Source organism: Euphorbia lathyris, chromosome 6 (genome assembly GCF_963576675.1).
Source record: "Euphorbia lathyris chromosome 6, ddEupLath1.1, whole genome shotgun sequence".
Classification (NCBI taxonomy): Eukaryota; Viridiplantae; Streptophyta; class Magnoliopsida; order Malpighiales; family Euphorbiaceae; genus Euphorbia; species Euphorbia lathyris.
In genome coordinates this window covers 6,015,829-6,033,912 of record NC_088915.1, presented here as the reverse complement: position 1 = coordinate 6,033,912, position 18,084 = coordinate 6,015,829, and the positions used below count along the sequence as shown (strand labels likewise).

Sequence of the window (18,084 nt, the reverse complement as noted above, 5' to 3'; positions counted from 1 at the left end):
TAAATATGAGTTGGCACACAAATTCCAACTTTAACTATAAATTCTTACTATTTTTCCATAAAACTCTTTTCTTTATGTATTGGAAACTAAACTCAAAACTCTTCCAATTCTTTAGGTATTGGAAATAAAACTCGTAGACTTGATATGCTAAACATTAATTTGTTTTAGAGAGTTCTTATTGCTGTTAAATTTATAAACTTTAAGTGTTGATTTTTTTTTTTTGGATACCAAACTCTATATAAGAATAACCTCCCAATTGTTATACAAATTGTCCGGTCCCAAACGTATTCCTATATAGAGGTTTTACTGTACAATACAATTTCAAACCTAACATTTTATTTCTCAACCTCCAATCTTTGCACCACTAATAAGGATTGAAATTTACACGATTTCTATTAATAATAAAAATTATATTTTTGTTAATGAGACTTAAAATTATACCGTCTGATAAATATTAAATTTAAAATTGCACTATTTTATACGTTGAAACTTCTTCCTCAATAACCATAAATCTAAATTTGTACCTTATTTTATTATTTTATCGGCACAAATTTAAATGAGAAAATTACACAGAAATTCATATTTTAAAAATTATTTACAACTATGTCAAGTCATAATTTTGAATCATATCAAACTAGTAAAATCAGTACTTTTAATATAGGCAAAATGCATTATTAGGCCCTTGATCTTTCATTTTTCGGTTCATTAAGCCATTGATATTTTATTTAGATACATTAGGCCCCTGATCATTTATTTTTTTTTATCTCATTAAGCCCTTGATGGCCTAAAAAAGTAATTTTGAACATAAAATTTGGTTAACATACTGTTATTCAGTACACTTGCATTCGAAATTTGTATTTTTTCAATGTCTGAAAGCAGTTTTGGATGTGTAATGTGGCAATTGGAAAACTGTAAAAATCTTAATTCAAACTGTAAAAAAAATATAATTTTTAATGATTTCAAATACAGATGAAGTTAATAAAGTATTTTTAACAGAATTAGATGTTCATAACTTACTAATTTGGTCATCAATGGCTTAATGAGACCAAAAAAATAATCAGGGGCCTAATGTATCCAAATAAAAGATCAAAGGTTTAATGAACCGAAAAATGAAAGATCAGGGGCCTAATGATGTTTTTTGCCTTTAATATATTTTAAGGATTAACATTTATAAATTAAATGGATAAGGTACTGAAATAGGCCTAAGGTTTTTGAGGAAGTACCAATTTAGACTCAACGTTCAAAATAGCACCAATATAGGCTTAACGTTTACAACATAATATCAATTTAGGCTTAACGTTTACAATATAGCATCAATTTAGGCATCACGTACAAAATAGCACCAATATAGGCTTAACGTTTACAAAATAATACGAATTTAAGCTTAACGTTTACAAAATATATCCAATTTAAGCTAAACGTCACAATTAAATTAACCATATTATATTCTTTTCCTATTAACTTTATATGTATCTTTTTATTTAGTTCTATTTATTTTTCATCCATCATTCCATGATTCCTAAATTCTATGGCTCATGTAATATATGCAAACTAAAAGTAATTGAATATCCATAATATTTCGAACACTGGCATGTATCAATATTATTTTAACTAGTGTTCGAAATATTGTGGATATTCAATTACTTTTAGTTTGCATATATTACATGGGCTATAGAATTTAGGAGTAATGGAATGGTTGATGAAAAACAAATAGAACTAAATAAAAAGATAACATATAAAGTTAATAGGAAAAGAATATAATATGGTTAATTTAATTATGACGTTTAGCTTAAATTGGATATATTTTATAAACGTTAAGCTTAAATTCGTATTATTTTGTAAACATTAAGCCTATATTGGTGTTATTTTGTACGTGAGGCCTAAATTAATGCTATATTGTAAACGTTAAGCCTAAATTGATATTATGTTGTAAACGTTAAGCCTATATTGGTGCTATTTTGAACGTTGAGCCTAAATTGGGACTTCCCCAAAAACCTTAGGCCTATTTTAGTACCTTATCCCTAAATATTAAAAGTCTAAAATATATTTTATAGGATTTATGGTTTATGAATTGGAGTCTAGATTTTTTAAATTATAGTATAAAATCATAATATATAGAAAATAATGATATATTAAAAATTAAATTTAGTGATATGACTTAATTGTAATTTTGTACTTAATTATGATATTCATGTAATTGACCCAATTTAAATTTATTGATCATACTGAAAACATTGGTCAAAATTGCGTGAAAGGCACAATTTCTGACCGATAAATTACACCCATAGCCATTGAGCTTTACCCATTTTAATATTATTGTTACTAAACTTCAATTCTTAGCAGTATGACCACTGAATTTTACATTTTTTAATACCGGTGGCCACTCAACTTTAACTAACCCCTCAAAATGAAAATATTCAAGAATTAAAGTTGCTCAAAACAACATTCACTATGAATTGACATTTTTTATTTTCAAAAATCACATTTTTTTTTGGAGATTTCTCTCTTTAAAAATTCACTTTCTCTCTCCTAACCAAACAACAACAAAATGATCTCAAAACGAAAATTTTCAAAAATTAAAGTTCCTTAGAATATCATTAACTCTTCGAATTTTTATTTTGAGACCGTCAATGATCGTTTTGAGGTGTTGAGTGGCCACCGATGTTAAAAAGTGTAAAGTTTAATGGTCATACCATCAAGAATTGAAGTTCAGTGGCCACAATGTTAAATGGGTAAAGTTCAGTGACCATGGATGTAATTTACCCAATTTCCGACAAAAAAACACAATTTATGGAGACAATCCAACACAAAAACACAATTTATAGAGACAATCCAACACGAAAATCATTTTTCTAGCAATTACCATATAAAACAGATATATGAGATAACACGATTTTGACACGAAGCACGAAATTGCAACCTCTACTCAGAACGGCATTACTATATAACTAGTACAATATTACACCTTGCTTTCCACTTCTATTCGTTAAAAGACTAAAAGAGCTACTGAGATTTCAATTTCCAGAGACAAACTAGGCTTCATATACAAACATTTGCATATTAAATTAGGAACAGCATCAGTTGCTACAAAGCTGTGGAATTTAAACATGAAAACTCCAAAACATGATCGATGTAATTATATAAACCGGAACCTTATATGCGTTTCGGTGGGTTATATTGCACGCGTTCATCTTCGCATAAATTCTGCAAGATAAACAACGGAATGGTCAATTTAGATGAGATGATTCAAAGGTTCAAATTCAAAAAGACTCACAGGAAGCATATGCATTTAATAGACAATGGTATGGAATTCAAAAAGATTCACAGGAAGCATGCGTTTAATAGATAATGGTACATGAGAACCATCAATAACGAATCTGATTGCCCCGTTGCATTTCTAAATCTTTCTACCTGTCTTCCACAATAAACATAACCAGGGCTGTAATCGAGCCGAGCCGAGCCAAGCCGAGCCTTGGCCTGCTCAAGCTCGGCTCACTAAAAAATTAACCAGCTCGAGCCCGAGCCGAGCTTTGGCCTGCTCAAGCTCGGCTCGCTAAAAAATTAACGAGGTCGAGCCCGAGCCGAGCTTTGGCTTGCTCAGTTCATTAGAAAATAAACGAGCTCAAGCCGAGCTTCGAGCTTGTTTCGAGCCCAAAATCCTCTTTGAACTTGGTTCATTAAGAAAATTATCTAACCATAAGTTGTTTGTGAGTAAATCGTTAATTATATTTATGAAGTTTGCTCGCAAATAGTGTACATAAACAAGCTCACAAGCAAAGTTCGTGAATAAATAAACAAGATGCTTAGAAAATAGTTCGTCTATTACTCATTTATTATGCTGGTGAACGAATTCATCTAATAACAAATGAAACAATATTAAGTTTAAATATTTGTGAACTAACACAAATCTATATAGTTTTCTACAAAACTAAAATTTGTTCATAAATATTCTAATCGAGCCTGCTCGCGAGCTTTCGAGCCGAGCTTTGGCCTGCTCATGCTCAGCTCGTTTACGAACCGAGCCAGTAAATCATGCTCACGAGCGGCTCGTTTACAAATCGAGCCGAGGCGAGCTGACCACCGAGCCGCTCATGAGCGGCTATAACCGTAGAGCGAATGGGTAAAATAAACCTACTGTCACTATAGTTTGGGGTTTGTTTCATAAAAACTACTACTAAACGTCATTTTCTTTCAATAAAATAACTAAACTTTACATTTGATTCCAATAGAGTCAATTGTCATTCAGGATGATTCGAGTACAAAACCCCACAAGAATGTTATGTGACACAAAAGACAGTTGATTATATGGCAACTAAACACCATATTTCACATGTCTAACTATGAAATTATGGCCTTAAAGCAACGATAACAGCAGTTATCAGTAAGACAATGACCATATTTTAAAGAAGGCATTAGCTGCATCTGGAGCAGAATCAGCCGCATTAGTGTGTGCAGGCTGCAGCACATTTTGCCTCTTTTCTTTGTCCCTTTCTGTGCTTCTATAAATTACTAATTATCTCTTACTTTCTATTTCCTTAACTTGTTGAAAACACAATGGTTAATGATGATCCCATCTAACTTTTTAAATTCCATACTCTAATGTACCACAGAAAATAGAAGAAAATAAATCTCATACTCAGAAAGAATGAGAAGAACAGAAAACCAATGCATATCATTAAGTTCGGAGATTTTAGCACCATTCCGTCTATTCCAAACAAGATATCGTGGATGATAGAACAAGCATATCTTGTGCTTAGGTTGAATATATCATTTTAATTGTGCTGAGATAACAGGTACCTAATGTGGATGGACAAATTGCATATATGCTTAAAATGAAAAAGTCTTAAAACAAAGAGAATAAATTGGTGTTCGTATGAAGTACAAACCTGCAAGTCTTCTGGGAGTGCCTCCGACACAGCAAGAGTGTAACAACCAGGAACAAATCTTCCTGCAGAAGATTCAAAACCAAATCCAGTAAGAGAGAATTAGTGTAGTCGAACGACAAAATAATACATGGCGAACAGCTCCAAATGATGGAACTGATCAAGACTTGCAAACAACAATGACATTTGAGTGACAATCAGCCCCGATACTGATATGAAACATGCGTTTAGAAATTTAAGGATTGTATGCATATACTGGCTTTTATGAACATCTGCAGATATATGGATTATTACCCTATCTAAGTTAATGGTCTACTAATATTCTTTGTGTACTTTGTAGAGAATGGATAGTGGTAAATTGTGTGAAAATTAGACCAAAGGAGCAAATGAAATTAATTGAAACTTGACCAATTATGCAAGGGACCCTTTCGCAAATTAATTGTCCGAACTACATCTTAAGTATCTAAAGGTCCTTATTCAATATTTTCAAGGACAGTTAAGAATATTAGGTAACTCCTGAAACAAAGTCCATTTGAAAGACAATGTCTAGATCCAGATGATAAATAGAATATCAATCGAAAAACCTCCTGAACATCCTGTACTTCTAGGGCACCTATCATGCCACATAAACAGACGCAAAGAAGTGCTTCTTTGTTGCCCCCACTATTACCCTTACACTATGGGGCAGACATCACTTGCGTGAATTACATTCTCATAAACGTTTAAGATAGTACTATAATAGTGCTGAGTACAGACAACTGAACATATGACATAACAGACAGCAATTCATGTAAAAAGTGCAGAAAAGTAGTTCACAAGAACAATAAATATGATAGAAAAATGAATCATAACTTGGTAACATACTAACATTATACCGAAGTGAGAGGAAAATAGTAGTAAGATGGCAAGGAAAGAAACATGCAAGCCGTGTAACAATTAGACATACCAATTCTCAACCAGCGTGCAGCCCAGCTTCTACTTGGATCCATGACAGAAATAATCCTATCAAGATTCCAACAAAAGCATATATCAAGAAGATGGCAATAGCAGAAAGAAGGCAGATAAAAAAAATGTCAATCAGTTGTCATAAGAGATCATTAAGCTTGGAATTTCAATTTTTGAAGGGATAAATTGCATTGACAATCATTCAAGTTCGCAGGCTGTTTCACGAGAGTCACTAACATTCATTTTCTTTCAATAAAATCACTAAACTTGATATTTGATTTCGATAAAGTCATTCCAACTAATTTGTGTATAAAAAGTCATCTTAATGTTGACCTAGCACAGAATATAGTTGACTACATACATACCAATTGAGCGCCATGTCGGATAATGATGTAAAATTCATCTTAGTCCGAATGACTTTATCGAAATCAAATATAATTGACTATATGCCAACTAAGCGTCCCACTATAAAGTCATGTGGATACTGATATAAAAAGCCATCTTAGCGTGTGCCTCCGATATACACTTGGATCCCACATTTCTACCACGGTTAAGCATACAGTCAATTATACATAAGTTTTTGTACACAAATTCGCTAGAATGACTTCATTGAAATCAAATGTGAAGTTCAGTACTAAAAGAAATTGAAGTTCAGTGACCGTCTTGAAACAGACTTCAATGTTTCAAACTTCAATGACATTTTACCCATTTTTGAAGAGTACTCTCACATTCACAAAAACTGTAAACACTCTTTAAATGACACACTTGAATAACCCTAAATTTAGAAGCAACACAAGTATTTCAATTCAACACCATCCTTGAAAGAATACTATTCCACCGAAACAGAATCAAAATCTCCAGCAAAAACAATAAGAAATGAGAACAATAAGAGAGAGAGAATATAATACCCATTAAAGTTAGGAGTAGTGCAATCCACAACACGCTCATGGTCTTCATCCATCTTAAAGAAGGGGCAATTTTCGCATCCCGATTCTCTAAACTGCAATGGAAACGTAATCCCTAACATTGGAAAATCTGGAATCAAATAATTAACAAAGAAAAGAAAAGAATCGGAAAGAGTAAGTTTACCTGATCGTAGGTTTTGACGAGACGGCAACGAAGACAAGCCCTTAGTTCATGGCCGAAGCTCGTCGGGATTTGTGCCGGTGGTGCGCTTCCCATTGTGCTCGTCGGAAGGTTGCTGATGATCAGAGAACACAAAATGCTGATTTACTGTATTGTAGCCTACTTTCGGACCCAATTTTGGTTTTGAAAGTAAACATGCGGGTTTAGCTGTAAACCGGACCCAAGTCATATACAAAACAAAACGCAGCGTTTTGAGTGGGAGGCATTCTTGTTTAATTTATTTTGAATTATCTACAAAAATTCAGATGACTCAAGGCATTTTCACTTTATGACTACTAACTTTAACTAAAATTTCAAAATGATTATTAACTATCCTAAAATAAAATTGTTGAAGTTTAAAACAATATTTTTCATGAAATCCAAAATCCGCTTCTAGAACTTTCTTTCTCTAAAAATTCAATTTCTTTTTCTTAACTAAATAACATTTAAATTATCTCAAAACGAAAATTTTCAAGAATTAAAATTTTTAGAATATCATCGATTCTTTGAATTTTTTATTTTGAAGTCATCAACGTCATTTTAAAGCGTTGATTGAAATTTAGTAACCATAATATTAGAAAGTATAAAGGCCTAATACGTCACCAGGTCTTTAAACTTGTCCATAATAGTAGATTGACTCTCTGAACTTTGTAAGTGTCTCACTAGCTCCATAAACTTGCTTATTTTGTATCACCAGTTCCCTAAACTTGTCCATAAAATTTTATTAGCTCCCTGAACTTTGCAAGTGTCTCACCAGCTTCCTAAACTTACTTATTACTCCCTCCATTTCATAATAATTGTCGTTTTGAGGAAAAAAAAATTGTTTCAAATTATTTGACGTTTTACACTTTTCAATGAGCATTAAATGTGTTTTTTCCAACTTTGTCCTCATATAAAGAAGGAAAAAAGTTTGCAGAGAAATTTAAGCATTAATTGCAAGAGGGTAATAAGGTAATGTTTAACTACTTTTTAGGCTAATTAATAGGTTTCTTAATATGTGTGTAGAAACCTTAAAAGACAATTAAAATGAAACAAAGGGAGTATGTAATAACTAAATATAAAAACCATAATACTAAATCGGATTGAAGTGCAAAAATGCACCTAACGTTTTGCTTAACATTAGTAGCCAAGAGTAAATTTATAAATTTGGTGAATTTTTGAATTTTTTTGTCCAATTCGTACAAAAGTCAGTATATTTTTTTTATTTTTTTCACATCCCAACATATGTTTGTGATTTGTTACTGATAAAATGACGCACGTGTGAAGTGTAGATGATAAGATTCATGACCGAAAACAGTTTGATGAATTATTTCTCAAATTAACCCAATTTATCAATGTTATGAGTAAAATTACTATTGGCATCCAACGTTAGGGGTAAAATTGCACAATTTTAAACGTTAGGGGTAAAATTACTCTTGATCCAAAACATTAGTGGCATTTTTGCACCTTAATCCGAGTTAGTATTATGATTTTGTATTTAGTTGTTATAGAATAAGCACGTTTAGGAAGATGATGAGACACTTACAAAGTTTAGAGAGCTAATAAATTTTTATGGACAAGTTTAGGAAGCTGGTGATACGAAATAAGCAAGTTTAGAGAGCTGATGAGATACTTACAAAGTTCAGAAAACCAATCTGCTATTGTGGACAAATTTAAAGAGCTAATAATGTATTAAGCCAAATATAAAATTATATGACTTTTATATTAAGTTTTGATGTGAAGTTTAATAACCATTTCTTCTTAAAAAAAAAAAAAAAAAAAATTCAATAACCATTTATGTAATTTACCCACAAAATTCGGGTCTTTTTAGAAGATCACTATCGTTCAACGTTCAAAAACTGAATTATAAATTAATTCGTCTCTCAAATATAAAGAGTGGGCATCTTTTTGTTATGCAAATGAAATTAGGGTTCTAAACTCGGAAAACAGGACCATGAGGAATAATGTTGCGGCTGATGATCCACCAAACTGCCCAGCTCATTGCTGCCGGTGGTTCTTCCATGTCTGGATCTGATTCTTCGCCTTACTCATCTGAGTGTCCTCTTTCTCTTTCAAATTCGTAATTTCTTTTTATGCTTCTAAGTTATTACTACTGAATTTCAATTACTCATTTGAAGTTTTGATGTATGATAGACTAAATCAGGGTGTTTTTCAGTGCATTTATAGCTATAAATAAATGGGCAGATTGGAGAATGATGAATAAAACAGGTACTTAAGATTCGTTGATGCATTCACAAGCCTCTAGGTGCAGCATTTTACTGCTGTGCCGAGCTTCTGTAATGTGCCTTGCATGATTTAACCTATTCTATTACTGATTCCTTTTCTGTCCCAATTTTTCAAAATGTTCGCCTTCTATGCTTTTGTTTTCAGTTATCATTTCCTCAATTAGTTCTGGTTATAAGCTAGTTAGACTTGGATTTTATCAATGGAGTTTACAATTGTTCTGTCTGTGTTAGAATTGATGAAAATGAGGTCAAAACAAACAAATCCTTTCTTCCAAAATCTTACAGAACCTGCAAAATTTAAAATGAAATGTACAAATTTTTTTCCTGGGACGGATAAGTATAAGTTTGAAGATTCCCGAAGAGTGTTCTGCTTCGCTCTGGTTCTTACTCTGAACTTATCCCGGGGACGGAATCAAGAGTTCTGCTTCACTCTGGGTCTTACTCTTGGGGTTGGATCATGTGAATCCTATTACTGAGTTTGCATATGGTTTTCATTGACTTGGAGAAAGCATATGATAAGGTACCAAGGGAAGTACTTTGGTGGGTCTTGATAAGGAAATGCATTTCGCGGAAATATATTGACATCATAAAGGACATGTATGAGGGAGTATGCACGAGTGTACGTACTAGTGTTGGGAAGACCGAAGAGTTTCCTATTACGATTGGAGTGCATCAAGGTTCCGCACTAAGCCCATTTCTTTTTGCCATCGTTATGGATGAACTAACAAGTTCACTTCAAGATGGTATACCATGGTGCATGCTGTTTGCAGATGATATTGTGTTGGTTGATGAGACGAAAGAAGGAGTGGAGATGAAGTTGGAACTATGGAGGCAAACTCTAGAATCTAGAGGCTTTAAGTTGAGTCGAAGTAAGACAGAATATTTGGAGTGTAAGTTTAGCGGCCGTAGGAGTAGGGAGGCAGGGACAATCATCCTAGATGGGAGAGTTGTTCAGGCCTCGGATTGCTTCCGGTATTTAGGATCTATTATCCAAACGGATGGAGAAGTAGATGGAGATGTTGCCCATAGGATTAAAGCTGGTTGGTCGAAGTGGAAGAGTGCTACGGGTTTCCTTTGTGATCCCGGCATGCCTAATAGATTGAAGGGAAAATTCTACCGGACGGCAATTAGACCAGCATTGTTATATGGTACAGAGTGTTGGGCAGTGAAACACTGCCACATCCATAAGATGTCGGTGGCGGAGATGCGTATGTTGAGATGGATGTGTGGTCACACGAGAAAGGACCGGGTGCGTAATGAAATAATTAGGACAAAAGTAGGGGTCACATCTATTGAGAATAAAATGAGAGAAAACCGACTAAGGTGGTTTGGCCATGTGAGACGTAGAGCGCTTGATGCGCCGGTTAGGAGAACCGAAGAGTGGCAAAGGGATGTAGTGGTGAGGGGTAGGGGAAGACCTAAGCAAACTTGGAGGAGGGTGATCGAGAGTGATATGAGTTTATTGGGAATTGAGGAAAATATGGTAGTGGATAGGACGGAGTGGAGGGAGCGAATCTGTGTCGCTGACACGACTTGATTTTCACGGTTTTATATGATGGTTCATGTTAGCCGACCCCGAATCATTTCGGGACTAAGGCTTTGTTGTTGTTGTTGTTGTTTGTTACTTGTAATGAGGCTATCTGGATGATTAAATCAATTCTATCATTGATTCCTTTTCTGTCCCAATTTTTTCAAATTGATTGTCTTCTATGCTTTTGTTTTCTGTTATCATTTCCTCAATTAATTCTGGTTATAAGTTAGTTAGACTTGGATTTTGTCAATGGAGTTGACTAGTTCTTGTTGTAGCTCTTTATTTCTGCTACAATTGGTGAGAATGAGGTCAAAACAAATATTTTCTTCGAAATCTAACAAAACCTGCAAAATTTTAAATGAAATGTACAAATTTTTCCCTGGGATGGATAAGTATAAGTTTGGAGATTCGCAAAGAGTGTTCTGCTTCACTCTGGTTCTTACTCTGAACTTATTCCGGGGGACAAAATCAAGAGTTCTGCTTCACTCTGGTTCTTACTCTTGGGGCCGGATCATGTGAATCCTATTACTGAGATTTTATTAGATTTTTCTTACTTATAATAAGGCTATCTGAATGCTTAAACCAATTTTATCATTGATTCCTCATCTCTCCCAATTTTTTCTAATTGATTGTCTTCTATGCTTTTGTTTTCTGTTATCATTTCCTCGATTAGTTCTGGTTATGAGTTAGTTAGACTTGGATTTTGTCAATGGAGTTTACAAGTTCTTGTATTACACTCTTTCGTCTGTGCTACAATTGATGAGAATGAGGTCAAAACAAATCCTTTATTCCAAAATTTAACAAAACCTGCAAATTTTTCCCTGGGACTGATAAGTTTGGAGATTCGCAAAGAGTGTTCTGCTTCACTCTGGTTCTTACTCTGAACTTATTCCGGGGACGAATCAAGAGTTCTGCTTGCTTCACTCTGGGTCTTACTCTTGGGGCCGGATCATGTGAATCCTATTGCTGAGTTTTTATTTGATTTTTGTTACTTATAATGAGGCTATCTGAATGATTGAATCAATTCTATCACTGATTCCTTCTGTCCCAATTTTTGAAATTGTTCGTCTTCCATGCTTTTGTTTTCTGTTGTCATTTCCTCAATTAGTTATGTTTATAAGCTAGTTAGACTTGGATTTTGTCAATGGAGTTGACTAGTTCTTGTTGTAGCTCTTCCGCCCGTGCTACAATTGATGAGAATGAGGTCAAAACAAATTCTTCCTTCTGAATCTAACAAAACATGCAAATTTAAAATGAAATGTACAAATTTTTTCGGCTAAGGATAAGTTTGGAGATTTATAGTGAGTGTTCTGCTTCACTCTGGTTCTTACTGAGGACCTTATATTAGGGCCGAATAATGCTTTACTCTGGGTCTTACTCTTGGCCCCGGATCATATGAATCCTATTACTGAGTTTTTATTAGATTTTTGTTACTTATAATGAGGCTATCTGAATGATTGAATCAATTCTATCACTGATTCCTTTTCTGTCCCAATTTTTGAAATTGTTCGTCTTCCATGCTTTTGTTTCTGTTATCATTTCCTCAATTATTTCTGGTTATAAGCCAGTTAGACTTGGATTTTATTGATGGAGTTCTAAAGTTCTTGTTGTGGCTCTTTAGTCTATGCTACAATGAGGCATCTGAATTATTTCTTCTTTTGACTATTCAAATTTTATGCTAATTTTTGTGTTCTAGAATGAGTATTTTGCCATTTGATAAATACAAAAAAAGTTGGCATTTTATTCATTTTGGTGTTGACTTCTTTTGTCTTCAACTAAAAGTGTAAAAGATCTTGAATGGTGTTTTATTGCTATTACATTAAAAACATGATGAGAAGATTGATTGATCTCAGCCTGACAAACCCTTTGGTTTTGAAGGAAATTAGAGCTAAAGGGTTTTAAACTGTTTTATCCCTTTCTTTGAAGATATGTATGTTTGCAGGCAGGGGTGGAGACACGGGGGCTCGGGGTGCCGGAGCACCCCCTGTCTCCACAAAAGGGGGCTGCTAGGGGTGCAAATTTGCACCCTAGCTTTCGAAGTATGTATTCGCCCCAGTTTGTGGGTAGTGGCGGAGCCAGCCTTAGACTGCTAGGGATGCAATGATTTTTTTTCTTTACCCAGGCCATGACGAGCCTTGGCGCAACGGTAAAACGTTGTTGTCATGTGACCAAGAGGTCACGGGTTCGAGTCTTAGGAGCGGCCTCTTGCCAAATAAATTGGTAGGGGAAGGCTTGTCCCCAGTACACCCTTGTGGTGGGACCCTCGCTCAGCGGGGACGCGTAGTGCGACCGGGCCGCCCTTTTACCCAGGCCATAACGATGACGTTTCGGTCTGGGTCGGGGCAAAGAAAAGGCTGAGTATCTGCTTCTTGATATTTTGAAGTTTCGGTTTTTTGCATTTTCAAACCCTATTTTGGATGGAAACGTGCGAACGAGCAAAACTTGAACCTGTGATGTTTGTGCTTTTTTGGCCAAATTCATTCCTTTGGGCCTCAAAATTGCAATTTACTATTTTTTGGGATTTTTATGTAATTTTGCTTTCAGTCTTTTCCTATTCCGTTTAGGGATCAGTTTTAGGGTTTTTCTTATGTTATTTAAGGAAAAATTTCGGCTGTTTTGATATTCAATAAACAGATTTCGTTTTTTTACAAAGTTCTCTTAAATTTTGAGGGTTATTGATAGTTATTCGTGTGCGAATCAACTATTCGTAACATGTTCTTGTGAATTTCGCTGTCAGTATGTATGTTTGCGGGCAGGGGCGGAGACATAGTGATTGGGGGTGCTGGAGCACCCCTGTCTTCACAAAATTTGCACCCATAGCTTTCGAAGTATGTATTCGTCCCAGTTTGCGGGTAGTGGTGGATCCAGCCTTCGACTGCTAGGGGTGCAATGCTTTTTTTTCTTTACCCAGGCCATAACGATGACGTTTCTTCGGTCTGGGTCGGGCACAAGAGTATCTCCTTGATATTTTGGGTATCTTCTCTTTCATCCTTAGTTTTGGAATACCCTTGTACATGTTGAAGTTCTTGCAGAGAATTGGGGAAAACTTGTTTGGTGAGACCTCTGGTGTAAGGGAAGTTACATATAAATCCTTGTACTTTTACTTCCTAGAGAAGGTAAATACTGTTTAACTAGTGGCATAATCAGCTTTCTATCTTTTAAAAGATATAATCAAGAATTTTTCAGATTGTTTTAAATTTTTTTCCAGCCTTTTGTTTGCAGATTGGAGCTTTACTGTAGGAAAATGATAAGCTCAGGTAAAAGGGTAATTGCACCTGTGGCCTTCAAGTACCAGAAACGGAACGCCAAAGTCGTGAAATTCCATTTCTGAATATTAAACTCGTCCAATTTTTCATTTGATTCCTACTGTAATCATTTTAAATTGAGTTCTGCAATACCAGTCGCTAGAATGGAAATGTGGACGACTCGTTAGACAATTTTTCCATAATTTTTCCACGTGGATCATTTTTTTTTTTTTGTTTTAAATGACATGTTACCAAACCTAACTTGGTTACACATACCCCAGTTAAAAAGGGTACTTGTTCGACTCTTTTTTGCATAAACGTATTGTGTTGGGTCGTGGGTCTATTCCGGTAACTATTATTGTTGGAATTCGGTCAAAAGTATTATATGAGAGATCAAATATAAAGTTATATCGGTTTGTTGTTCAGAAATGAAATTGTGATATTGACGCTCAATTCCGGATACTTGAATAACTATGGTAAAATGGTGTCAATGAAATTCTCATACGGGGATAAGTGCTTACGTAACAACCTAAGCACTTGTTCTTCCTCAATTTTGACATCAATATTTCTGTAGCTATTGTTTCAATTTTCAAGTACAAACCTAGCATGTTCAATGTAATAGAAGTCTCATGGGATAAGGTGTAAAAAATACTCTTAACGTTTACAATTAGGAGTAATTTTACCTCTAAAGTTTAAAATTGTGTAATTTTATTCCTAACGTTAGGGGTCAAAAACAATTTTACCTCTAATATTATCTAAGTTGGGTTGAGAAATAATTCATCATTGATCATAAATCTTATCATCTGCATTTCACTATGTTAGTCATTTTTATCACTTATTAGTAACAGAACATATAATGTGAAAAAAATTAAAAAAATATATAAAATATAATATCTTTTATACGAGTTGGATAAAAAAGTTTCAAAAAATTTCTTTGAATTTATAAATATTAATCTCCAATTCTATTATTAAATTGCAGAAAAATATGATTTTTTTTAACAAGAAGTTGATATGCAATTGGTGCAAAATAATGAATAAAATATATGTTTTAATAATAATGTCTGAAATTGATCAAGATAAATTTGCTCTTAGTTGCCAACGTTAGAGGTAAAACTGCTTCTGGTTGTAAACGTTAGAGACATTTTTGTACCTTATCTTGAAGCTTCATAATAATCAAGGATTTCACTCACTTTCAATGAATTTCAGACACTTTCAAATTGTTTCTCACTCTAGAAACTCCTAATATCTTAATTCCCTTAATTCTGACATTTTTTTTTATGAAGTTTGGAATGGTTTGCAACCTTGGGTTTGGTGTTGTAGTTGAGAAAATCAAAGAAAAAAGACTAAGAAGTTTTCTCCCCTACGTCTCGAGAAAAATCATTCTTTTACAAAATTGTGCTCAATTTCATATGTGGCAATTCCGCCAAGATCTCTTGGCTTCACTTTCTCTCTTTACCTTCTATGTCTTTCCTTTTTCTTCTCAAATGTGGTTTCCCCCTCAACTGTTTTTGGTCTTTTAACTCGTGTATAGACTTGTGATTTTAACTGTCAAAGTGGTGGGCATAAAATAGGGAAGTTATGAGGCATTTTTGCACTAACTGGCCACGTAGCCGATCGGCCACAACCAGGTGCCCCTTTCATAGACAATGCACTAGTAGTTTTCAGGTTTGAAAATGCCTTTCTTGAACTCCGATTTCGATGATTCTTATACCGTTGGATTTGTCTCCACAAGACGGACATTTTATGTTTGAAGGTCCACGGCTAAAAATGACCCAACTTAAAATTATCGCTCTAACATCATCTCAGATTTCTGTTCGGAAGGCTTCGAGTGGTTATAACTTCTTCGTTTGATCTTCGAATTGAGCCTAAAAAGTGTCACTTGTGCTAGTGACACTCTCGAAAGGCACAACCTATTAAGACCTCTCAAAACTCCATTTGGTGAGGAAATCTATGTTCTAATGGGAAAATGGTTGATTTTGGCTCTGAAGTTCGTAAAGGAGGCTCGGGTTTCATTCCATGACCCGTATGAAACGATGTGGAACCCACCTACAACATACCGAGCACATTTAACTATAATTTCATCATTAGGATAAAAAAAATCCGTGCTCACAAAAACACAGACGCAACAGTCCACGTCAAAAACTACAAAGAGTTAATGGATGTTTATGGAGCAAACAAAGCATCCTTACGATGAATCTTTTCAACCACCTCGATCAAGCCTGGATGAGTCATTAAGGGACTATGTGGATCGATTCAAAACTCATGCTTGAATATCTGAAAAATGGATTTTGTAATAGCATTGGAATCAATGAGAAGAAATACCACCTACGGAGTGGCGGATCCAGGATTTGAGGGAGGGGGGCAAAACTCTACGTAAAAATTTTTTAGACAAAAAAATACAAAATTGTTCAATTTTTTATGATAAAAAATTCAAAATTGTTCAATTTTTGGTGACGAAAAATGCAAAATCGTACAATTATCATGCATTATTTTCATGATTTTTTTGATAAAAAAACATAAATTTTAATGTTTCCGACTCGTAATCATCCATTTCCGGGTTTCTCGGGTTGTTACGCATCAAATATCCCTAACGTTTTGGGTCAGGAGCAATTTTACCCCTAACATCTAAAATAGTGCAATTTTACCCCTAACGTTTGTACCCAAGAGCAATTCTAAAAAAAGATATAATGTTTTTTGTAATTTAATAATAAAATTGGAGATTAATATTTATAAATTCGGTGAATTTTTTGAAATTTTTTTTGTCTAATTCGTACAAAAGACATTATATTTTTAATTGGTTCAATTCGATAAAATAACGCATGGTGTGAAATGTGGATGACAAGATTCATGACCGAAAAGACAGTTTGATGAATTATTTCTCAAATTGACCCAATTTATCAACGTTAGAGGTAAAACTGCTTTTGTCTTCCAACATTAGGGATAAAATTATACCATTTTAGACGTTAGGGGTAAAATTACTCCTAACCCAAAATATTATGGGTATTTTTGCAACTTAACCATTATTTTTGGACAATTTTTTTTTTTATTGCGATGAAGGGGGAAATGTCCCTTTTGACCCCTGCATCCGCCACTGGGTGGCTGAAGAAGGACCTCATTTTGAGGAAACTAACGAATCTCATGAACCTGATGGAAAGGGACAAGAAATTTGTAGAGCTGGATGAAATTGACATGAATGAGGGAACATATGCTAATGAAAGAGGGCATAATAGGGATATGGGTAAAAATAAGATGTAGGCCCTATTTGGTAAAGAGCGTTTTGGGATAAAAAGAGCGGTTTTGACCAATTTTAGAGGTTTGACCACTGAAACCGCTGATTGAAGTGTTTGGTGGAGAGAGGTTTGTGAGAGAGTTTTGGGATGAAAACGCTAATTTAGAAAAAGCTCTTAAAATGAGCTTTTTCAATTAGCGTTTTGGAATATTAAAATTAATGGATTTCTTTAACCCTAATAGATAGACTCCCTCTTCTCCTGTGCCAAAATTAATGCCCTTATTCGTCTTTTTTGCATAAACCGCTATTATCAATCAGCTAATTTTTACCAAACAGGTCTACACAAACAGCTAGTCAAATCAGCTAATGTAATCAGCTAACAGCTAATGTAATCAGCTAACAGCTAACAACTAATTCCCAAACAGGGCCGTAGTAATTTATTATCTCATGTTTGTTAGGTGGGATAGGGATAGAGATAAAATAATGCATTTTACTATATTAACCTTATCAAATTTTAAATACATTAAATTAAAAACATTGGCAAGGCTAACTTAGTCTTTTCCATCTAACTTTTCTTATCCCAGATCTAATACCAACCACCCGTAGGTATAAGTTGTTGAAATACCTTTCCACATAATTTTGATTTGACAAAATTGTTTAAGTATAATACATATTCTAAACACACTAAGTTTAAATGCTTTGATTTATTCTACTAATGTGTTTGTTCAATGTTGAGTTATATATATAAGTCATAAGGATCAAAAGGCCCAAGCCCAATATGGAAGCCAAGGCCCAAGTCAAACAACTTAGTACACCCGGTCCGCGTATGTCAAGACATTGCCGTTTTGATGGAAAACGCAACTCAGCAAACGGAAGGATCTAGAAGACCTTCGGGAACAAC

The 18,084-nt window shown here is 34.4% G+C and overlaps 1 protein-coding gene across 1 annotated transcript; it reads right to left on the bottom strand.

The window, feature by feature from the left end:
* Positions 1 to 2,910: 2,910 nt before the first annotated feature.
* On the bottom strand, positions 2,911 to 7,108 carry LOC136232966 (transcription elongation factor SPT4 homolog 2). Its single transcript, XM_066022458.1, has 5 exons — positions 6,918 to 7,108; positions 6,737 to 6,828; positions 5,830 to 5,885; positions 4,887 to 4,948; positions 2,911 to 3,204 (listed from the first exon to the last, which is right to left on the bottom strand). The coding sequence occupies exons 1-5, from the start codon at positions 7,008 to 7,010 to the stop codon at positions 3,154 to 3,156; spliced, it is 354 nt and encodes a 117-aa protein (XP_065878530.1). The 5' UTR covers positions 7,011 to 7,108; the 3' UTR covers positions 2,911 to 3,153.
* Between the last annotated feature and the right edge of the window lie 10,976 nt (positions 7,109 to 18,084).